We start from the raw sequence: 20,038 nt of genomic DNA, 5'->3' as shown, positions 1-20,038 counted from the left end.
TAAAAAGGAAATGAACACGACAATAATAAGAATGAATAATTCAATGAATAGGACATCAACGATCATATCAACTGGTGGGATTTATTTGTTTTTTAATTATATTTTTACAATTATTTTATATTAGGAATAATATTTATTTTAAAATAAAAGAATCACATTAAATTATTTATTAAATTCATTTAAAATCCATTTTTTAAGATTTAATTCTTTTTAAAAGATTTAATTCTTTTTAAATATTATATCAATTATGTATTTTTACATCTCTCTCTCTCTCTCTCTCTCTCTCTCTCTCTCTCTCTCTCTCTCTCCCCCTCCCCTCTCTCGCTTGCTCGCTCGCATATGCTCTTCCGCTCATTTCTTCTCTTCCCCGCTCCTCTTCTCCTTTTCTTTTTTTCTTCCTCTTTTATATCTTTTTGTCGCTCTCTCTTTTTGTCTTTTTCTCCTTTTCTTTTCCGGATGAATGTAAATATGTATACATATACGCATATTTGTATATGTATACATATAACATATATGATATAACATATATGTACAATACACATATACATATAATATATACAATACACATATACATATAATATATACAAATATGTGTATATGTATAGCAATTATTAGTTACTCCGATAATATCATTTTTGTTGTTCTATATGATGTATCATAGAAGAGAATGGAAAAGGTATGATTGCGTGCTCGAATTTAAGAGTATTCTTTCGGACTTCATAAAAGAAGTAGGATAAACGAATATTATATGTTTTTCACAATTCTGCGTAACAATAACCTTTTTATGAAAATTGTTTCTTATAATTTCTCGTTTCTCGTTGTTTCTTATAGTTTCTCGTTGGTCTTATTAAAATCATTCATCGCAGATGTCATAAAAATGAAAGCCTTCACGATGAAAGCGCTTCTGTGTTCTCTTCCTCTTACTTCTTGCGACCTAGGTACTCGACCATTTCGTAAAGTTTTTCCTTTTCATCTTCAAGCAGCAATGCTTGAATACAGCTTGTAAAATATTCCGTACCAAAGCAGTCTTGCCTAAATTAAAAAAAAAATAAATTAAATTATGCAAATTAAATTTTTGTAAATTATTATAGAAAAAAGAAAGAAAGAAAAGAAAAAAAGAAATAATGAAAAAGAAAAATTTAAGATCCGTTTGTTTGATTTTATTTAGTTTTGTTTTACGTTTTAATTTTCTCATCATTATTATTTTTGACAAATTTTACGATTGATATTATTATATATGTTTTCTTATATACATAATATAAGTAAATACAAACGAATCCGCCAACATGAACAAATATTAAATAACTCGAAATTGAAAAAAGTGCCATCCATTTATTACACCTTCTGACGAAGTATAAAATGTATAAAAAAAACATAACAGATACGATTTTATCGTAAAAAATTGCAATTGCAAGGAGATCAAAAAATACATAACTGCTTCCGACAAGAAAACCTGCAAAAATATTTGAACGTTGCAAAAATATGTTTTATTATTCTCCATTTTGCTGTCTTATCCTTTGGTATCCTATACTGATCATGTTTTCTGAAAAATTATGTTAACACAAAAAATATATTTTCAACGAGGCACGATAATGCGTGACAAAAATTTGAAAAATGTGTGCAAAAACGATGTGTTATACATCATAAAAAGATAAAAAGTGTAAAAATGAAAATGCTATCGAATAAAAAGTTTGAAAAACTATTATTTCCAATACGCATAGTAAAATGCGTATATATTAAAATAATGTATCTAACGAAATATATATTAAAATAGGTATATCGATCAAATACTAAACAATATTATTTTTTTGTTGCAAAATCTGCTGAAAATTACCTAAAGGAACATACAGCATGCGCGAATATCGCGTATCATCGTACGTATCATATGCATCGTTGAGTTGTGGTTCGTAAATTCTTGAGATGACATCAAAAGTAAACCATATGCGTCGATGAGAAAATAACTAGCTCGATGGTAAATGCTGGTAACTATCGGTAATAAGAGTTTGTTAACGAGCAACGAAAACAAAAAGATTGTAACCAAAAAATAGAGAAAACTAAAGAATTGTAAAATAAAAAAACTGAAGAGAAAGAAAAAAGAGAAAGATTTAAAGTAAAAATTGAAAACTATATAAAAACTATAGGAAGATATTTATCAAAATTTAAATAGGATGGAAAATTTTTTAATGAAAAAGATAAAACAGAAAAAAATGATAGGGTGATTAAGAGGACTGATCAAAAATAAAGGGAAAAGGGAGAAGCAAATGCGTTTGGTGTACAATATGTATAAAGCCATAAAATGAAAATGCGCGGATAAGAAATCATAAACATAAAATAAAAAGCTACCTAAACCCCGGGTTCCGCTCCATGAAGTTGCTTGATCCATGTTTGGATCTTTTCTACTTCATCTTGCAATAACAATACGTCTAAGCATCCTTTGAAGTAGTCTGATGTAAAGCAGTTTTTCCTGGAAAAGATTTCAAAATATAACGCTAAATATAATTTGATGAATTTGTGATGTATCTTGCGTCCTAGATCTGAAAGTATAGTGAAATATTCATCATTCGTTCTTAAATAAATGTAAGACAACGATTTTGAGATAACCTTCGATATAAATTATATATTTTATAATTGAAGGAAATAACAATTAAAAATATCACATATAATATCCATTTACATCTATAATAATTTATAAATATATTTCAATATTTATTCTTTTCTCTTTGCATATTTAGCTCTCAACAATCTATGTATTCTGATATTCTATTTGAACTTGTGATATATGATTATGTTATTAACAAAAAATTGTGATTACATATGTATTACTATCAAAATTTTGAAAATTCAATATTTTGAATTTAGAATATTTAACAATGGAAAATGAAAATGAAAGAAAATCTTTAATAAATTATTAATGTTCAATTATTAATCACGTTATTAATGTTAATGTTTCCACATGAAAAATATATTGTAATATTCCGAAATATTAAACATAATGAACATATTATTATGTTTATGTATTATCAAAATAAAAAAGGATATTTGCGAGTTTGCCGCAAATATATAAATGTATTCAAGACAATATATTATATATTCGAAACAATGTGCATATTATTTAATAATGATAATAAAATTTTATCTATTAATTATTTTTGTCGATGGTTATCTGAATCTACTTAAAATTAAAAATTTGTTATAATAAATACATTAAATAAATATATGCATATATAATAAGTACAATAAGTCTTTTAATGAATAATTACCTGCATAATTGATGCAATTGAGGTTCTCGAAACAGGTTATAACAATCCTCGCAGATTCGATCCAGCCGGGCAAAGATACTTTTATCATATATACCCTTACATTGAATATCAATAAAGGACCTTTTACCCAAAGGATGTCCATTTAAGATGCCAGCATCCGTTAAACCGATACATGATGAAACAAGTAAAAGCGTCACAGACCAGGCTAACACAGAAACAAGTCTTGGACAGGGTATTGTTGACATGATCGACAATTCGCTTGGCAACGAGGATAACCTCGAACACGAGGTTTGTTGCACACTCCAAGAATATGACGATAAATTGGATGTCGACCATGTTGCGGACGATGGTAAAAAGATGGATGACGATGATAACGGTGATGACAAAGTTGAAGTTGATGTTGTCACAGACGACATTGATGTAGTTGGTGACAGCGGTGCGGATAGAATGGATGATCGAGACATCGAGAGTGGCAACGATAATAAAGATGACGATAACGAAGATCGAATCCTCTGTTGCCGATGCATGGTCTGGAAAAAAGTAAATAAATAAATTTAAGAAGATAAAAATAATTTATAAAAAGAAATAATAATGAAAATATATGAGTATCATTTTCAGTTTGAATTCAGTTTAGAAATTTAGTTAGTTTAGAATTTATTCTAGTGAAAAATGATTGATTATTTAATTCTGCATGTCAATAATACTGTATATTATATCCTTAGTATATATATATACTTTGTAGTGCATAAAACTGTGCATAAAACTACAATAAAGAAAAGAAAATATAGCGAATATCGAAAGAGAAAAAAATTATATTTAAAAAATAACAGAGAAAGGAGTAAAAAAAAAAAAACAGAGAAGAAAAAAGAAAAGCAAGAAAAACGAGGCTGTGCAAATGATTAACAGAGAGAAACCTGGATCACAATGCGATGTATTAAATTCATCGATTATTCAAAATATGTCTGTGTATTAATGACTCATTTGCTGATTTTCTTAAGATAAATAATATTCATACTTAAACGTTTTAATATTTCTGTATTCTTTCTTTCAAATCTCTTTTTACAAGCTATTTCGTTGTATTTATTTGATAATAATAATCGTTTTCTGTCAATTTTACCGCGGAAACAGCAACAAACAATTGCGACTTTAATAATAATGACAACGATTATCATCGACAAGAAAGACGATGACGATGAGAACAACGATCAATCCTGTTCAAGCAAAGAATATCTCGAGGCTCGACGAACTCGAAGCAGTTCGTGAGGTAAAAGTAAAGATGTAAAGCACTCCTAACCAGTCCCGCGGCAATCGTTGTGAATGGACCACACGCAGGTAGGCCCCACCTGTAAACGTTCTGAACCGACAACTTCATTAAGCGGAGCTGAAGCGCAGAGCAGCACAGCACGGCACGGTACTGCATAGCAATATGTGAGACAAGAGGGTTCTTCTTATGCGGGGCAATGCGAGATTCTCGAACACACGGCAGTTTCTCGTTTGTCCCTTTGCCTTCGACTCATTGGCGGCACCTGTACACGCCGAAGAGAACGTTTCGCTCAGTTCTCTTTTTTTGGAACATAATCACTGCTCCCGGGTGGGATCTTATTTTTAGCCACGACCGATTCTCGGAACTCTCAAACCGCTCCACTCTATATCGGTCCCCCACCTGGTAATTGCCTGCAGTCTGATAATTTGCCTCTGAAATCGCATTTCAATCGTTAAATATCGTCCCATGGATTTTCGAATCAAGTGATCATCGATCATTGGTCATAAACCATCATTTCGATTTTACCGATTCTCACGTCAATTATTAAATATCACTGATTGACGACTGATTTTGAACAGAATAATTCTCTTATTTTCTTTACATCATCATCAATGTAAATTATTTTAAAAACATTAACTTTTTCATTTTTTATATTATATATTCTATTGTAAGATATTCTATTATAAGATATTATATTCTAAGATAATATTGAAAATATACAATTAATCATACAAGTATTTATATGCTTATATTAATTTAATTGATAAGTCATATAAATATAACTTGTAAATTTAATTAATAAATTATGTTATTAAAATAATTCTATTTTGTATAAAACATTGTGAATATGTAATTATGGTTATATATAGATAATCATAATGATTATATATAAATCAATTTTTTTTATTAATAGAATATCATTTCGACAGGACAATATCAATCCTTAAAGTTTGGTTTTTTTGGTATTTTTGTTTTTTCAATATAATTTTGTAATGATACGAAATAGAATACGCTCTATTACTTTGTTATAAAAAGTGAAATCTTTTTATTTGCATTTATATACAAAAAAATGTTAAAAATTTTAGATTGATTTTAAGAAGATTTTCGATCGAAAAATAAATTATTCTATATATAATATATCATTATGCTGTATATATACTGATTTAATTTTCAAATCAAATTTTTTAAAATAAGTAAACTTTCTTATGAAATAGCATATAAATATTTTTGCTAAGTTTATATCATAACTTATAATATTACATTATAATCAATATTTGTGATTATCTAACATTAACTAGAGAAGAAAATAGAAAATGAAAAAGTAGGAAGTAAAGATTTCAAAATAAAAAACTAAATATCGAGACTGAAAAGTAAAAAATAAATAGCGAGACAGGTGAAATAAGAAGGATGAAGAGCAGATAGTGGAGAGTAGAGTGGAGAGCAGAGAACGAAGTGAGTGTACGTAAACGAAGAAAAAGTCAATGGAGACCGGTTACTCGACAGGTGAGGTCTTTCCTCGGCTGAGCCATGCACAGGTGTGCAATCTGTAAATCCCCCTTAGCAAAAAACTATATACTCTTCGGCACCGCTTCACGGCTCTGTCGCATGCTGTTATTCGAATCACTAGTTATACGTTCGTACACACGTTCAATGGTTGCACGCGACTAAATGCGATTCTTTCATTGTCACGCACGTTTAACATTTTCATTTGAATTGTATGATCAAAATGTAAATTATTCTTACATGTACATTTTTTCTTATATTTATTCGAAATTTTGAAAATTTTTCTCAAATCGAAATTGTCTGGCGAAAACGAAAGATGAACAAAAATAATCGTAGGTTTTATTTTCGAAATAAATGAAATAGAATTAATTTTTTGATTTTCAGCTAATTTTTCCAAGAAATCAGAATCAAAAAAGAAAATATTTAAATTTGTACTTATATTATTCGGATGATAAAATGATAAATGTATATCTGATAATGAAGAAAAAGTGAAATTCAATAAAAAAAAAAAAAAAAATAAAAGATAGAAATATAAAAGAAAGGAAAAAAAATAATGACAACATAAGTTGAATTGAATCGTAGTATCGTATTCAATTCAGTTGGATCGAATCCAAGCAAGTCGAATCCAGTTGATGAGATAGGAGGAAGGAGCCACGAGGCGAAACAGTCTACATATATCGTTAAGTAGATATATCGTGGGTTCTCCTCACCAGGTGGTCCTCTTTCCGTGCCGGATGACTCAATCGTGAGATGGAGTTGCTCGACCAGCTTACGAAGAGACTCGCTAGGACCGCAAGTATTTCACGACTTGATTTCAATTTATATGTTTGTGTATCTATTTGTCTTCTACTAAATTTATATTTATGTAGTTCGATTTTCTCGTCAATTTTTTTCATCATATGCTAACATATGCAATACTTCTATGATAGGATTGTGATATATAAGTATTATTCAGTATCAAATATGTAAACTTTTCGAATAAAACATCTTCTTTTATAGTATATATTGCATATATAGATAATCAGAGGAAATTATAAACTGTTTATAAAAAATGAAATAGGAAAATAAAAGAAGAAAAAAAAAAGAAATGAAAAACAAAAGAAGAATAACAATAATTATTTGAATAATGAATGCAAAAATTCAAACGAAGGCATAAGAAGAAACAAAAAATAAAAAACAAAAAAACACATAAAATAAATAATTCATATTAGTTACTTATATCAAAGTAAAATGAAATTGACAAAATTTGCTAATAAGATTACTATCAATGATTTTTACATGTATTTATATATATTATAATATTATAATACATATTTTGTATAGAATATTATAATACATATTTTTTTCAAAAATTTTTTATATAATATATTTTCATTTTCATTTTTTTTTTTTTTTTACATATATTTTTCTATTTTTTCTTCCTTTTGCATTTAATTTGCTTTTTACTATTCTTATATTTACTATTTCAAGAATATAAAGAAAATTCATTTAAGTTAGATTATTTCATTAAAATCTGAATAATTAAATTTATATCGCTAGAGAAATTGAGTTTTCGAAAAATGAAATAAACACAATAATATCAATAAAAATTTTGATCGTGAATAACAATTGAAAAAAATCAATTTATTTATTTGTAAATATTTAGTAATTCTGTAGAAAAAATTGCAGAAATGCAATTGCAATTACATAAATGTAGTAAATAATGCGAACGAAATAACAAACAAGCAAAAAATGATAAAAATTGAATCTATTATTCAACCAGTTCGAGAACTTTCTGATAAAGTTAAATGCACGCGTAGTTAGAAGTAATACTTTGAAAGTACCGCGAAAGTGCTGGTTATCTGGTCACGATCGAAGATCAAAGTGGTAGGATAGGCACAGAAGAGACAGAGAAGAGAGAAAAGGAAAGGTAGAAGTTGTGAGCGGAACGGGGAGAAGGACGCGGAGAAGCCGAAGAACTCAAGGAGAAGGAGAGTTAGGCGGGTTGAATGGTCGACGGAAGATCGAGGCGTCCGGCGTCCTCGATCTCGGGATCTTGGAGCAAAACTAACGATCTCCCGCTCGCTTGCAAGATCAACACGATGATAATTTAATACACGAGATCACCACCCAGGTGTGCTCTGACGTGTACAGATGCTGTTTATAACCTCGACGAGAAGGAAAAGGCTGAGTCGACAAAAGTAGGAATTTGTATATGTAATTCCAAATGCGAATATTGACTCTTCCCTTTTCTCTCTCTTTCTTTCTCTTTTTCTCTCTATTTATCTATTTATTTTTTTATCTATTTCTATTTATCTAATTATCTATATATCTTGTCGTTATAATGTTTTTACCATTTCTTTTTTTTTTTGTATTTATATTTTTACTTTTTATTCTCTGCATTAATATAAAAGATACATGCATATATATTTTTAACAAATCTTTGTTATTACATAATTTATTCATGAGTTCAAAATGCATGATATCCCAAAAGTCATTAAGTCATTGTTTCTTATGAATAAGATATGGAATACGAATTTTATTGGTTATATTTATATTTTAATATATCATGGAAAAATCAATATTATCTATAGCTATGAGATATGAGGAACATAGAATATAAAAAAAGAATATATTTTTGACGTCATAGATTTTTATAGAAAGAACTCCATTCGATATCAAACGAAATCGATAATTGAAAAACGAATCGACAATCAAAATGAAAAAAACATATATATATTATATGATTCGTTGATTGTGAAAGAAAGAACACATAAATAGAAAAGCTAATAATATCAATCATTTGCATTAATTATATAAGAACAGTTCTTATTAAACTATGCCCAGACCGAATGACGATTTAATATTAAATGATTGCAATAAAATCAAAAAGTTCATTTACGAACGAAATGATATTTATATAACATTTTTTTGATATTTCTGTTTATCTTTTTTATACACAAATTATTTTGTTTTCATATTGTCCTCTCTTTATTAATAATTCAATTATTTGAATTAAACTATACAATCTAATGTTGCATTATCTAATTTGATCGCGTGTATATATTTGAGCATTATGATCTTATATAAAGCATTCATATTATGCATATACATATATACGCATATATACATACTTATATATATATATATATAGTGTATATTAATTGATATAAGTAGATAAAACACTAAACAGTAATTATTTATTGACTTTGAGTCATTTATAATAATAGAATTTCTACGAAAAAAATGAGGATGATTAAATCATATATATATTATAATGTCCCAGTTAAGTTTTTAAAATTCTTAATTCTCATTAAAAATAATTAAGTTCTAAGTACTGTTTTTTACGGATTATCATTATGTTCATTTTGTTATTCAACTAAAATTACGTAAAAGTGAGACATGATTCAGAAACACAAATTTTTCCATCATGATACTTTTTCTATCATGAATTGTTATAAAACATTTCAAAGAATCGGATCAAAGTCTAAATCAACTATACTAACAATTATATTAAAAGATGGATTAATGGAGCTTATTTTCATGAAATTCGTGGAATAGACAAGTTCTTTCGTGACTAGTTCATGTGCAAAGCAAAGCAAGACAAGATATGGCAAGGTAAAACAAGACAAGGCAAGGCAAGACAAGACAAGGCATGGCAAAGCAAGGCAAGGCAAGCACAGCTGCGTCCGTATGCAACTTCGCATGCAATGCGCGTAGTCGACGCGCGGGTATTTGCGAAGGAATGTTCAACAGGTGTGTCGCTCGGATTGAGCTTTATGCACGTACACGCCTTTCCTTTCGCCCTTCCTTCTTTCTTTCTTCCTTCTATTTTATTTCTATTTTTCTATGTGTTAAATCTTGCGCGCCAACACTGTCGTAACGAGTGCTCAAATAACGATCGATCATATTTACCGTAATACAATTAATAATAAAAATATATAAAAATTAATAAAAATATATTATAATTCATCTCTTTTTTTAATTAAATTCCACATTTGAATTTTATTCAATATCTAATATTATATTTTTTTATTTCTATTTCTATTCGAAAATACTATTGATCTATTTTAAGTTACTATATATATATATATATCTACGTGATAGTAAGGAAAAAAAGATTGTCAAATATGATGTAATATATTTTTCAATCAATAAATATATTTAATTAAATAATTAAATAATTTAATGTAATAATATCATATTCTAATCAAAATTGAACATCGAAGGTATTTATTTCTTACTAAATTAAGATGGTGAGAAAGTATATGAATACACAGTCGATGACAGAGAAGTTACTGTTTCTTCAGACCTTGTGGCCGTTAGTGGTTTACATGTTTTTTTCTTTAGTATACTTGAAATCATTCAACTCGTGGGTAAGTGATGGTTAAGGGGAAGCTGCGAGGAGAAAATTATACATGATTTATTTACACGATCTGGCCAGGCTTAGTCTGTTACATTTCATAAGTATAAAATATATATATGTGCTATTTCTCATATATAGGACAAAGCTCGCTTTGTGGTGATTTCTACTGCTGTTCTGATTAACATTTCAACTTTACTCTCTATTCATATTCTATTCTTCTGAATGTTTAAGTGTTCTAAGTGATCCATCATTTATTATTACATCTATTTATTCATTTTCATATATATCATTGTTGCTATATAATGATGGTGATATTCACAGTGTCATTAATGATGATAATAATTATAACGATAATAATAGTAGAATATTGTTATCGTTTTGTTGTCTATGCTTTATTTATTATTGATAATTATAATAATAACAAAAAAAATATTGGTAATATAAATGCAAAGAACAAAAATAATTGCATTTTTTATAAATGCAGAAATTGAATTAAGGTTAAACGCAACGTATTAAAGCAACGATAGTTTATGAGTACGAATATAAGTTTAGTAAGAACAAGGACAGAAATAGAGGCAAAAGCAGAAACAAATATAGAAGGAAGAATAAGACAACAGCCGCAGTCTCTGCTGGCAGCAACGTTGTGATTGGACATTAACATCGAACTCTGTAGTGGGGCAAAGCGCGTTCCGGCAGACAGCTTGGCGTCCTATGGTTCGCATTACGACAAGCTGTAGCCTTTCTCTGTCTTTCGCTTCTCTCGTTTCGCTTCACTGCATCTTGTAACTGCTTGCTACTCCATGTATTTTGTCGAATACTCGAATATATTCTCTTAGCCTTTCTTTCATTAATATCTCAATACATACATAGTTTATTTTTTTTCTTTTTTCTTTGATATAAAAATAATATTTGTGTCTGATTATTTGGTTGATAAACATTTATATATTATATATTTATAAAATGAAGATATATATATGAAAAATTTATTAGAAAAAAAATGATGTTTTCCATTTATTTTTCTTTAGTCATAAAAGCCATTTTGGAATTCATATTCTATGTGATTCATTGTAATTTGGCTTTTAATACGATCCATTATAAAACATATGTAATAATAGATAAATACATTTTATTTGCTATAGTAAAATTTAAAATATATATGTGATATTATGAAAGATATTATAAATATTTTATGAATTTAGAACAAAATAAAATTTATATAATGTCGTGTCCAAAAAATATTATAAATGAGTATATGAATTATAATTTGTCATTAATTTAAATGGATTCATTATTTTTCTCATTTCCTGATTAAATATTATTATAAGATTTCAAAGATTAATCAACGATTCTTTTTTTTTTGTTATCTATAAATTAATAATTTTAAAAATTTTAAAAAAGGGAAATATTGAAAGAATTGAGATTGTATATATAAGTTACGTTTCTACCTGCTTGCCAGAAAACGCGCACGCTCGTTGAGCAAGTTTCTCGAGAGGCGTGTCGCTGCTAGCTACAGGTGGTTGTACCTCATTCCTCCTACTCTTTCCTGATTTCGTTCGTTGTTTCGATTTCTTTATCTTATATTCATATTGTTATATAGTTTGCTTTTCTAATTCTATTCATATGTTATTTGGCATAAATAATTTTTTTTCAGTTAGATATATTATATAAATTACACTATATAGATATATATAATATTCATCTTTATATTATATAATTATTTAATATGCTTCGTATTATTCTATTTTTCAACAATACAGTATAAATTCTGTTTTTTCTTTTTCTATCTTTCTCTTTTTGTTCTCTTTTGATATTATTAAATTTTTATTTCTTTTATATTTTAAATTAGAAAAATATTCTCCATTTTAATCTCTTTTTCTTTTTTTCTGTTTCTTTTTCTTTATTCTTTATCTTTTATAATAATATGTAATAATTTAATAAAAAAGTATAAATCTACTTAATATAAAATTATAAGTATATTAAATTGAATTGAATATATACTGCAATTAATAACGTCTTCTTAATCGATATACTATTTGTATCTTTTTATATCAATATTCAAATTGATCTCATCATTTTTAGATTAATGCAAAATAAAAAATCAATCAAAAGAAAATATTGCTTTAATTTTTTCATTTTTATTTTTTTCCATTTTTTTCTTTTATCCAATTTAAATTTTACTCGAAGATTTGGAATTAATGCATTTATAATGCATAAAAAATTGTAAATAAGAAATATATAAGGAATATATTGAATCTTCCTATTTTTCATTTCTTCATATATTGGTTTTTCGAGTATGAGTCAACTCGTGTTTGATGCTCACTCATTCGGCCCTGAGTGAAAGATTCTCTGAATGAACTCTAAAGATAGAGACCCTCTTATATCCTTTCATCCTCTATCTTCTTTTTACCTTTCCGTTCGTTCTTCGCATAAGTATTTTTTTCTTTCTTCTTCTTTTTATATTTTTCTTTTTCTTCTCTGTTTCCTTTTCTTTTTTTTTTTCTATTTTTTTCTTTTACTATTGCTTTTTCTAATAATGCTTCAATCGAACACTCTTTTCTAACAATCTTTTTTTTTCTATCTTTCTTGTTAATCTTTCTAACAATATAGTAGGAATTTAATTAATTCATTAAACATATGATTCAATTTTTTAAATTAGATGTGCTTAATGTACAAATATTTGGGAAATATTTCTAAGAAATATTTAAAATTTGTTATGCTTTAAATTAATCGAAATAATAATTAAAATAAATGAAAATAGTAAATTAATAATAAGTGAAAATAGTAAAAAATGATTTATAGAATGAAAATAATATAGTTTAGAAATTGATTATAAAATAAATAAATAATTGAAAACGGATAATTAGGATGAATATTTTTTATAATCTATATCTATCATTTATATAATATAAATAATCATATCTTTTTTTAGATAATAATAATTTAAAAAAAAATTCAAATTTTTTTGTTTGATTTTATAATATATATACGTATATATATAAGTTATTCGAAATGAAAAATCAACAAGGATCGCGTTACATATTATCTTATCTATCAATTGTTAAAAATTTATATAACGGATTAATATGAACGATAGTCAAAGATAAATATTACAATTAAGGGTTTATATTGAAATCTATAAATAAAAAATGAAATTTAAATTGTTACATTTGTGTGCACAAAATAATACACACAATACAAAAATAAAACTTACATTTTTCTCCTTTTTTTGTTACTTGTATTATTATTTTCTATATTCTTCGATGTATTAAGTTCTTCACTATGAATTTCTTTTTTTCTCTTTTTTCTTCTTTTACACGTTTATTTTCCTTTCACAATTTATTTCTTTCAGGATTTCACATTTTATACGCGCATTTTTCTCATGCTACTTTCTTTTATAATTTTATTTCTTTTATAATAAATAACTATTTTTTTTCCATTTCCACTCTTTTCTTTCTTCTTTTTTTTTCTCTTCTCCTTTTGCTTTTTCCTGTGTTTTCCCTCCCTCCCTCCCTCCCACCCTCCCGCCCAGCTTGCCTTCTACCCCCTATTTTTCTCTTTCTCACTCTTTCTATCTCCCCTCCCCTTTTTTCAACTTTCAACAAATTCACTTTTGATCACTCTCTCCTTATAAAAAATATTGTGTTGATGAAAAACTCATTTGCCAGTTTTAGAAAAAAACGTATGTATCTTAACCGATTCTTTTCTTTTTTATCAATTTCATAAGTATCAATAATATTATCACTTCACTAAATATTTTGCATGTGTCTCTATAATATACATGAACGATTCTTTCGATCACTGTTACATTAAAAAATCTTATTTTTTTGTATTTCTGTCTATTATAAAACAGTTCCTTCTTTGAGGCAATTCCTCAAACGTCGCGGAAGGAAACACGCGAGACAAGTACCACCGCGGAACTGTGGTATCGCGATCTCGAGAAAGGCGCGCGCGCGGCAGAATGCCCGCCTGCCTCCTCGACCACCCACCCCCTTACAGCTCCAGCACTGTCGAGTTCGTCGGAGCCGAACAACGCGAGATATATCGAAGGACAGAGCCGTTCTCCGACGCGATCCACCGCGTACAGGTAGGCCGTACGTGACAATCCAGAGAACTGATCGGATTGGCCTTTAAACCATGGGCGAGATTTCCTTTTCGCATCTCTCTACCCCCCCCCCCTCCCCCCTCTACACAATTTGTCTTTTTTCTCTCTTCTTTCTTTCCATACATTTATTTATATATCTGTTTGTCAGCTTATCTATTTACATATTTATTTATTTATCATCTGATTTTTATTTCTTTCTCTTTTAATATATCTAAAATATACGTGTATTGCGCTTATTTTTTATTCGCTTTTTTTTTTCTTTTTTTGAGTATGTGTTTCTTTTTTTGATTTGATTTTCTTCTTTGACTTCACTTATTCTTTTATATAATTTATTTAAATATGCAAAATAATTAGAAAATATTTAATATATTTAAAAATATATATTCAAAAATTTTTATTGTTAATTTAAACAAATTTTTTTTCATTGTTTTTGACATGACCGTATCTTTGATTACATAAGATTATTTCTTTTTTAATAATCATTGTCAACATCATCATTAATGTTTCTATTATCATTATTATAAATATTGTCATTATTATCATCACCATTGTATATTGTCACAATTTATTATAACTAGGTTAAATATTGACAATATTATAATATCATTTCTATCAGCAGCATCATCATCATCATCGTCATCATTATTATCGCTACCAACAATATCAGTTCCATCTACGTTTCCATTACATATATCTATTTTCATCATTATTTCTTATATAATTATTACCTCTATCGTTTTCTTTTATATATGGCTTTTTTTACATGCAGTATATTATTTTTGATTAATATTTTTCGATCTATTACTTAAAATATTTTTTATTATTTAATGCAGTATATACATTTATGTAATTTTTTAAATATATTTTTTTTATAAATAATATTCAATAATAAAAATAAATAATAAATACAGTTAAAAAAATGAAAAAATTTTCCTTTCAAATTTAAATTTAAATATAATAAATATTTTACATACGTTTCCTGCATTCTATGTGCAGAAAACGTAAATTTGATTTTAATAAAGAAAAATATAATAATTTTAGAAATTGTATTCTAGAAATTTATATAATTTTCCATATTGTTTTTTGTTATTCTGATTTTTTCCAAATACTGTTTATTGTTAATTATTGATAAAGAACTACTTTAGAATTTGTCTCGTCATGGTTCACGTAAACTCACGTCACGGTTGCATCAACTGACGTGAACTCATTACATCATTTCACCTTTTCCGCTAAATATAACAAATGTATTTTATATAGAAATGTGAAAGTTGTATTAAATTATTATTAATTTTTTATCGAAGATAAAAACATATTTTCGTATAGATCAGAAAGTAGAATAAATTACAGGAAGAAATTAAATTCAATCCACTGATTAAATTATATATATATATAATAATTATATAATTATGCATAAATATTATATTGTTTATTGCATAAATACTATTTTTAATGTTTTTGAGGTTTAAAAATTAAAAAAAAGTTTTAAAAATTTAACGATATAAGTAAATTTAGATTATATAATAAAAAAGATATTATTTTTAATAAATTTATAAAATAGATATAACTTTTACCTAGATATGATTTTTATAAAACATATAGAAATAGTCAAAAAATATTTATTGCATATAAAAATTTAAATTTTAAAAAATAGATATATAATATTTGTATAGTAAATCATCAATAAATTAAAATAAAAATTTACAAAATCTTAAAATCTTTCATAATTTTAAATTGAGAATAAAAAAAAAAAATTCGACTTTTATCTCATTTAATATAAACATGAATTAATGACAAATTTATGACAAAATTGTGTCACTAAATAAATATCTTCACTGATAATAGAATAGAATATTGAATTTTGAAGACTCGAAGCAAAGAGTATAGTAGAATTAAGATTGATTAAAATAAAATATACATATTCATATATATTGAATATTGTATATATAATATGAAAAAAATTTGTTAAATTATATATAGATTATGATAAATTATATATAGAAGAAGATTCATAAAATTCATAAAATAGAAAAAGATTTTGGAAATAATTTTTTTGAAATATACCAAAAGATATTTATCTATTGAAGATTATCTTAAATTTTAATTTTTTAATTCTTTATAAAATATTTTATAAATTTTAATTCTTTATAAATCCAATGTTATTTTTAACTAAATATTTTATTAAATTTTACATGCATTCCATTTATTTATGATGCATTTTTTTATGAAAAGATACTTTTTTACAAATGATACTTTGTGTAAATCTCGTTTATAAAATAGTTTCTTGAAACATTCATTCTCGAAACTCACGTAGTGAATCGTTAAGTTGACACAGCTTCTCGTAGCGTGATGACGGTCGTTGTCCCCCATGGTGGATTATATGCGCCGGCAGCTTCATTTCCTTCGACGAACATTAAATTAAATCGAAATCAACTCTACTGATTCGTTGAAAATTCAAAGAAACTTTATTATCAACTTGTAAAAATTTCCTTTGAACAAGAACACCAATAATAAACGATAAGCTATTGTATACACAAAATACATAGTCTCGCTTTATTTTTTTTTTTTGTTTTTTATTAATATTTCTTTTCTTTTCGTTAATATTTATTTTCTTATATTTATTTTTTTTCTTAATACTTTTATTTTTCCATTTTTTTTATTATTCTTATATTTTTATAATATTCTTTTCTGTTACTTATTTTATATATTTCTCATAATTTTATCATTGTTTTAGTTGTGCAATATTGAACTTTATCACGATTGAGAACTAGCCATGATGAGGAGGACTGATAGGTTTAATGTCTGTATCCGTACCAGTCAGTGCATACGCTTCAACTAATTTTCTCACGCATTTAACTTCAACATTAGCTAATTGTCTCCTTATAATAACTAGCGAATTGTTAAATCGTTCATCAAATAATCTTAATACAGGATTAAACGTCAAGTACATTTCTAGTATTATTTTCTCTTTCAATTTCATTTGATATCCTTTTCATCAATGTGCGCATCTTTATTTTCTCATTTTTAATTATATAGTTTTTAAAATTTTTTTATACTTTCTTTAATTTTTTTTTAATTCTATTTTTTTTCTTCTTTCATCGTTACCACCATCTCCGTCACCACTCGCGCTTTTACTTCCACCACCACCATTATCACCATTACCACTACCTCTTTCTTTTCCACCGCTACTTCCACTTCCACCTCCACCTCCATCAGTACTACCATCACCATCATTGTCGCCACTACCACTGAATAGTCACCTCCACTAACACTATTTCTATTTTCACCTCTTTCTACTTTATATTTTATTCCTTCTTTTCTTCCTCTTGTTTTCTCTTTTTCATGACTCTTTTCCGTCTTGACTTTTTTTTTCTTTTCTTACCTTTATTTTTCTTTTAAGCTGTTACAAACTCGATAAGAAAGTTTCAATTTCCTTTCAAAACATGGAATGAACATCAGCATGTTCTTTTTTCACATAAAAATTTTCTATTTTTTATTTTTCGTTTAATAATTAATCGTATATTTTTTAAAAATTAGTTTTATATTTAAAATTTGGTTTTAGATTTAAAAAAGGATAGAATGATTTTGCTTTTTTCTTTGGCAAAATACGCGCAAAGAAATGCAAGATCACATGTGAAATATATATTTTCTCGTTGAAAATAAAAAGAAAATAATATAGATGAAAACAAACAAATAAATACGATAAGTTAATAATAAATCTTGCATAAATAGAACCGTAAAAGAGAGGGGAAAAATATAATAACATACGAAACGACACGCGGCACCAATTTGTCAGCTTCAGACCAAAGAGTAAAGTATCGATGATAGAGTAACCAATCACAGTGAATACTGACTCGGAATCGGACTGGTTGTATAGGGCAGTGAAGCACGCACACGCTTTGCCATCCTTTTTTGTTACGGTCGAGCCCCTCTGTAAGTACGACTGGCACTTAACGCGAATGGACGGTTAAAAGACCCTCCTGTACGAGTCAAGCGGCCACTCGAAACAACTACGATCAGCCTAGGTTCCTCTTACGCTCACCCGTTCATTGCTAACCCCCTCCGTTGATGCCTACTTCACTTCTCTTCCCCTTTCCTCCCTTTCGCTGTCTTTCAGTTGGCTTCTGCACGCGCGTGCTCGTGTTCTGTCACCGCGAATCATATCGAGTCATAACGAAATGGTTTATTCCATATACTCATAGAAGTTATCATATGGTCCGGAAACAGAATTCATTTGAGTTTTTCATTTCAATTCTTTAATATCATTTTGCCTCGATACATCGTTCTATTTTTAAACATAATCAAACATGAACTTTCGAAATAGAACGAAACATTTGTATGACTAGATAATGATATTCGATCATGTACGATTATCTTATCATTTTATAATGGAAATCGTAAAATGAAAAATCAAAGATCAGACGATTATTATTCTTTTTTTTTTTTACTCGTCACTTATCAAGTTTCTTATATATTGGTTATTAATTTTTGAAATTCTAATGAATAAATAATTAATATATTAAATAGCTACTTTTTGCTAAGAAGTTCTTATTAATCATATATTTAAATTAGCAAGAGATTCTATGAAGAAAATTAAGGTTAGAGAAAAAGAAGAAAAATTGAATGTTCTTTTCTGACAAACAGATCACGATAGGACTATGAGCTATAAATAACTCGGCGACTTCTCTGAAAACGGAAAGTAGCTCGCCTTCGAGTTCCGTAGCAAATTCTCAGAATAGCTTTCTGGATCGGTGTTTGTCCGGTTGTTCGATCGCTTGACTAGCCACTTGTATTCTTTATGTACGATTATCACACATTCGCATTTAAAATGCGATTTTCAACTTTAATTATACATATTCTTTTTTTAAATCAAATATTAAAATGTTAGTGATAATTTTTTGTTCAATAAATTAATAAATCAAAATTTTCGAATAATTTGCGAATAATTTTCAAATATATGAAATAAATAAATCATTTATTTTTAAGTAAAATATGTCTTTTTTTATTTTAACAATTGGATTAATTTTTGTTTCCTTTTTTTTATAATCAATTTTTTAATCAGCAATTACACTTTTCAAAATTATACGATTCCATGTCATTCGATTATATTGATTATCGAAGATGATATTAATGTTAGAGTAATCTAATAATACATATAAATATATATTATAAATTTATTTTTTAGTGTTTGCTAAACCGCCACCCGTTTTTATTAGATAAATAATAATATTAGACAAATAATACAAATGTTAATATATTTACAGATGTCTTTTCATATTTATAATCATTCATCAACGAAATTTCTTCCTTTTCTTTTCAATTATTTTCCTTATTTTCCCTTTTCTAATCTATTTTTATCATTTACTATAATTTTATTAATACTATCATAGTATGATTTTGATTATCTTAGAAAATTTGATTAGAGAATCTCTATATTAATTTATATTTCTCAGTGATAAAAGACTATGAGAATTAATGAATAATATTTGTTGAATAGTTAATAATTTATAAATGATATAAATAATTATATGAATTCAAGATGTAATAAGAATAATTAGTATATAAAT

General features: G+C 26.8%; 1 protein-coding gene across 5 annotated transcripts; it reads right to left on the bottom strand.

Annotated features, from left to right (window-relative positions):
* Window positions 1-39: 39 nt before the first annotated feature.
* ITP (ion transport peptide) lies at window positions 40-18,514 on the bottom strand. 5 transcript variants are annotated; one of them, XM_012486166.3, is made up of 4 exons: window positions 18,326-18,514; window positions 3,261-3,790; window positions 2,344-2,464; window positions 40-1,032 (listed from the first exon to the last, which is right to left on the bottom strand). In XM_012486166.3, exons 2-3 carry the CDS (start codon window positions 3,785-3,787, stop codon window positions 2,344-2,346), a joined length of 648 nt encoding a protein of 215 aa, XP_012341620.2. In that variant the 5' UTR covers window positions 3,788-3,790; window positions 18,326-18,514; the 3' UTR covers window positions 40-1,032. The 5 variants fall into 5 exon arrangements, with proteins under 5 accessions (XP_012341620.2, XP_003693445.3, XP_012341619.2 ...); XM_003693397.4 differs by having other exon boundaries at window positions 16,782-18,483; XM_012486165.3 differs by having other exon boundaries at window positions 18,240-18,482.
* Between the last annotated feature and the right edge of the window lie 1,524 nt (window positions 18,515-20,038).

The sequence above is a fragment of the Apis florea genome, unplaced genomic scaffold (assembly GCF_048593485.1).
Source record: "Apis florea isolate Af1SG1 unplaced genomic scaffold, ASM4859348v1 contig_3571_pilon, whole genome shotgun sequence".
Lineage (NCBI taxonomy): Eukaryota > Metazoa > Arthropoda > Insecta > Hymenoptera > Apidae > Apis > Apis florea.
Note: the sequence above shows the minus strand (reverse complement) of the source record. Positions and strands in the feature narration are given on the sequence as shown.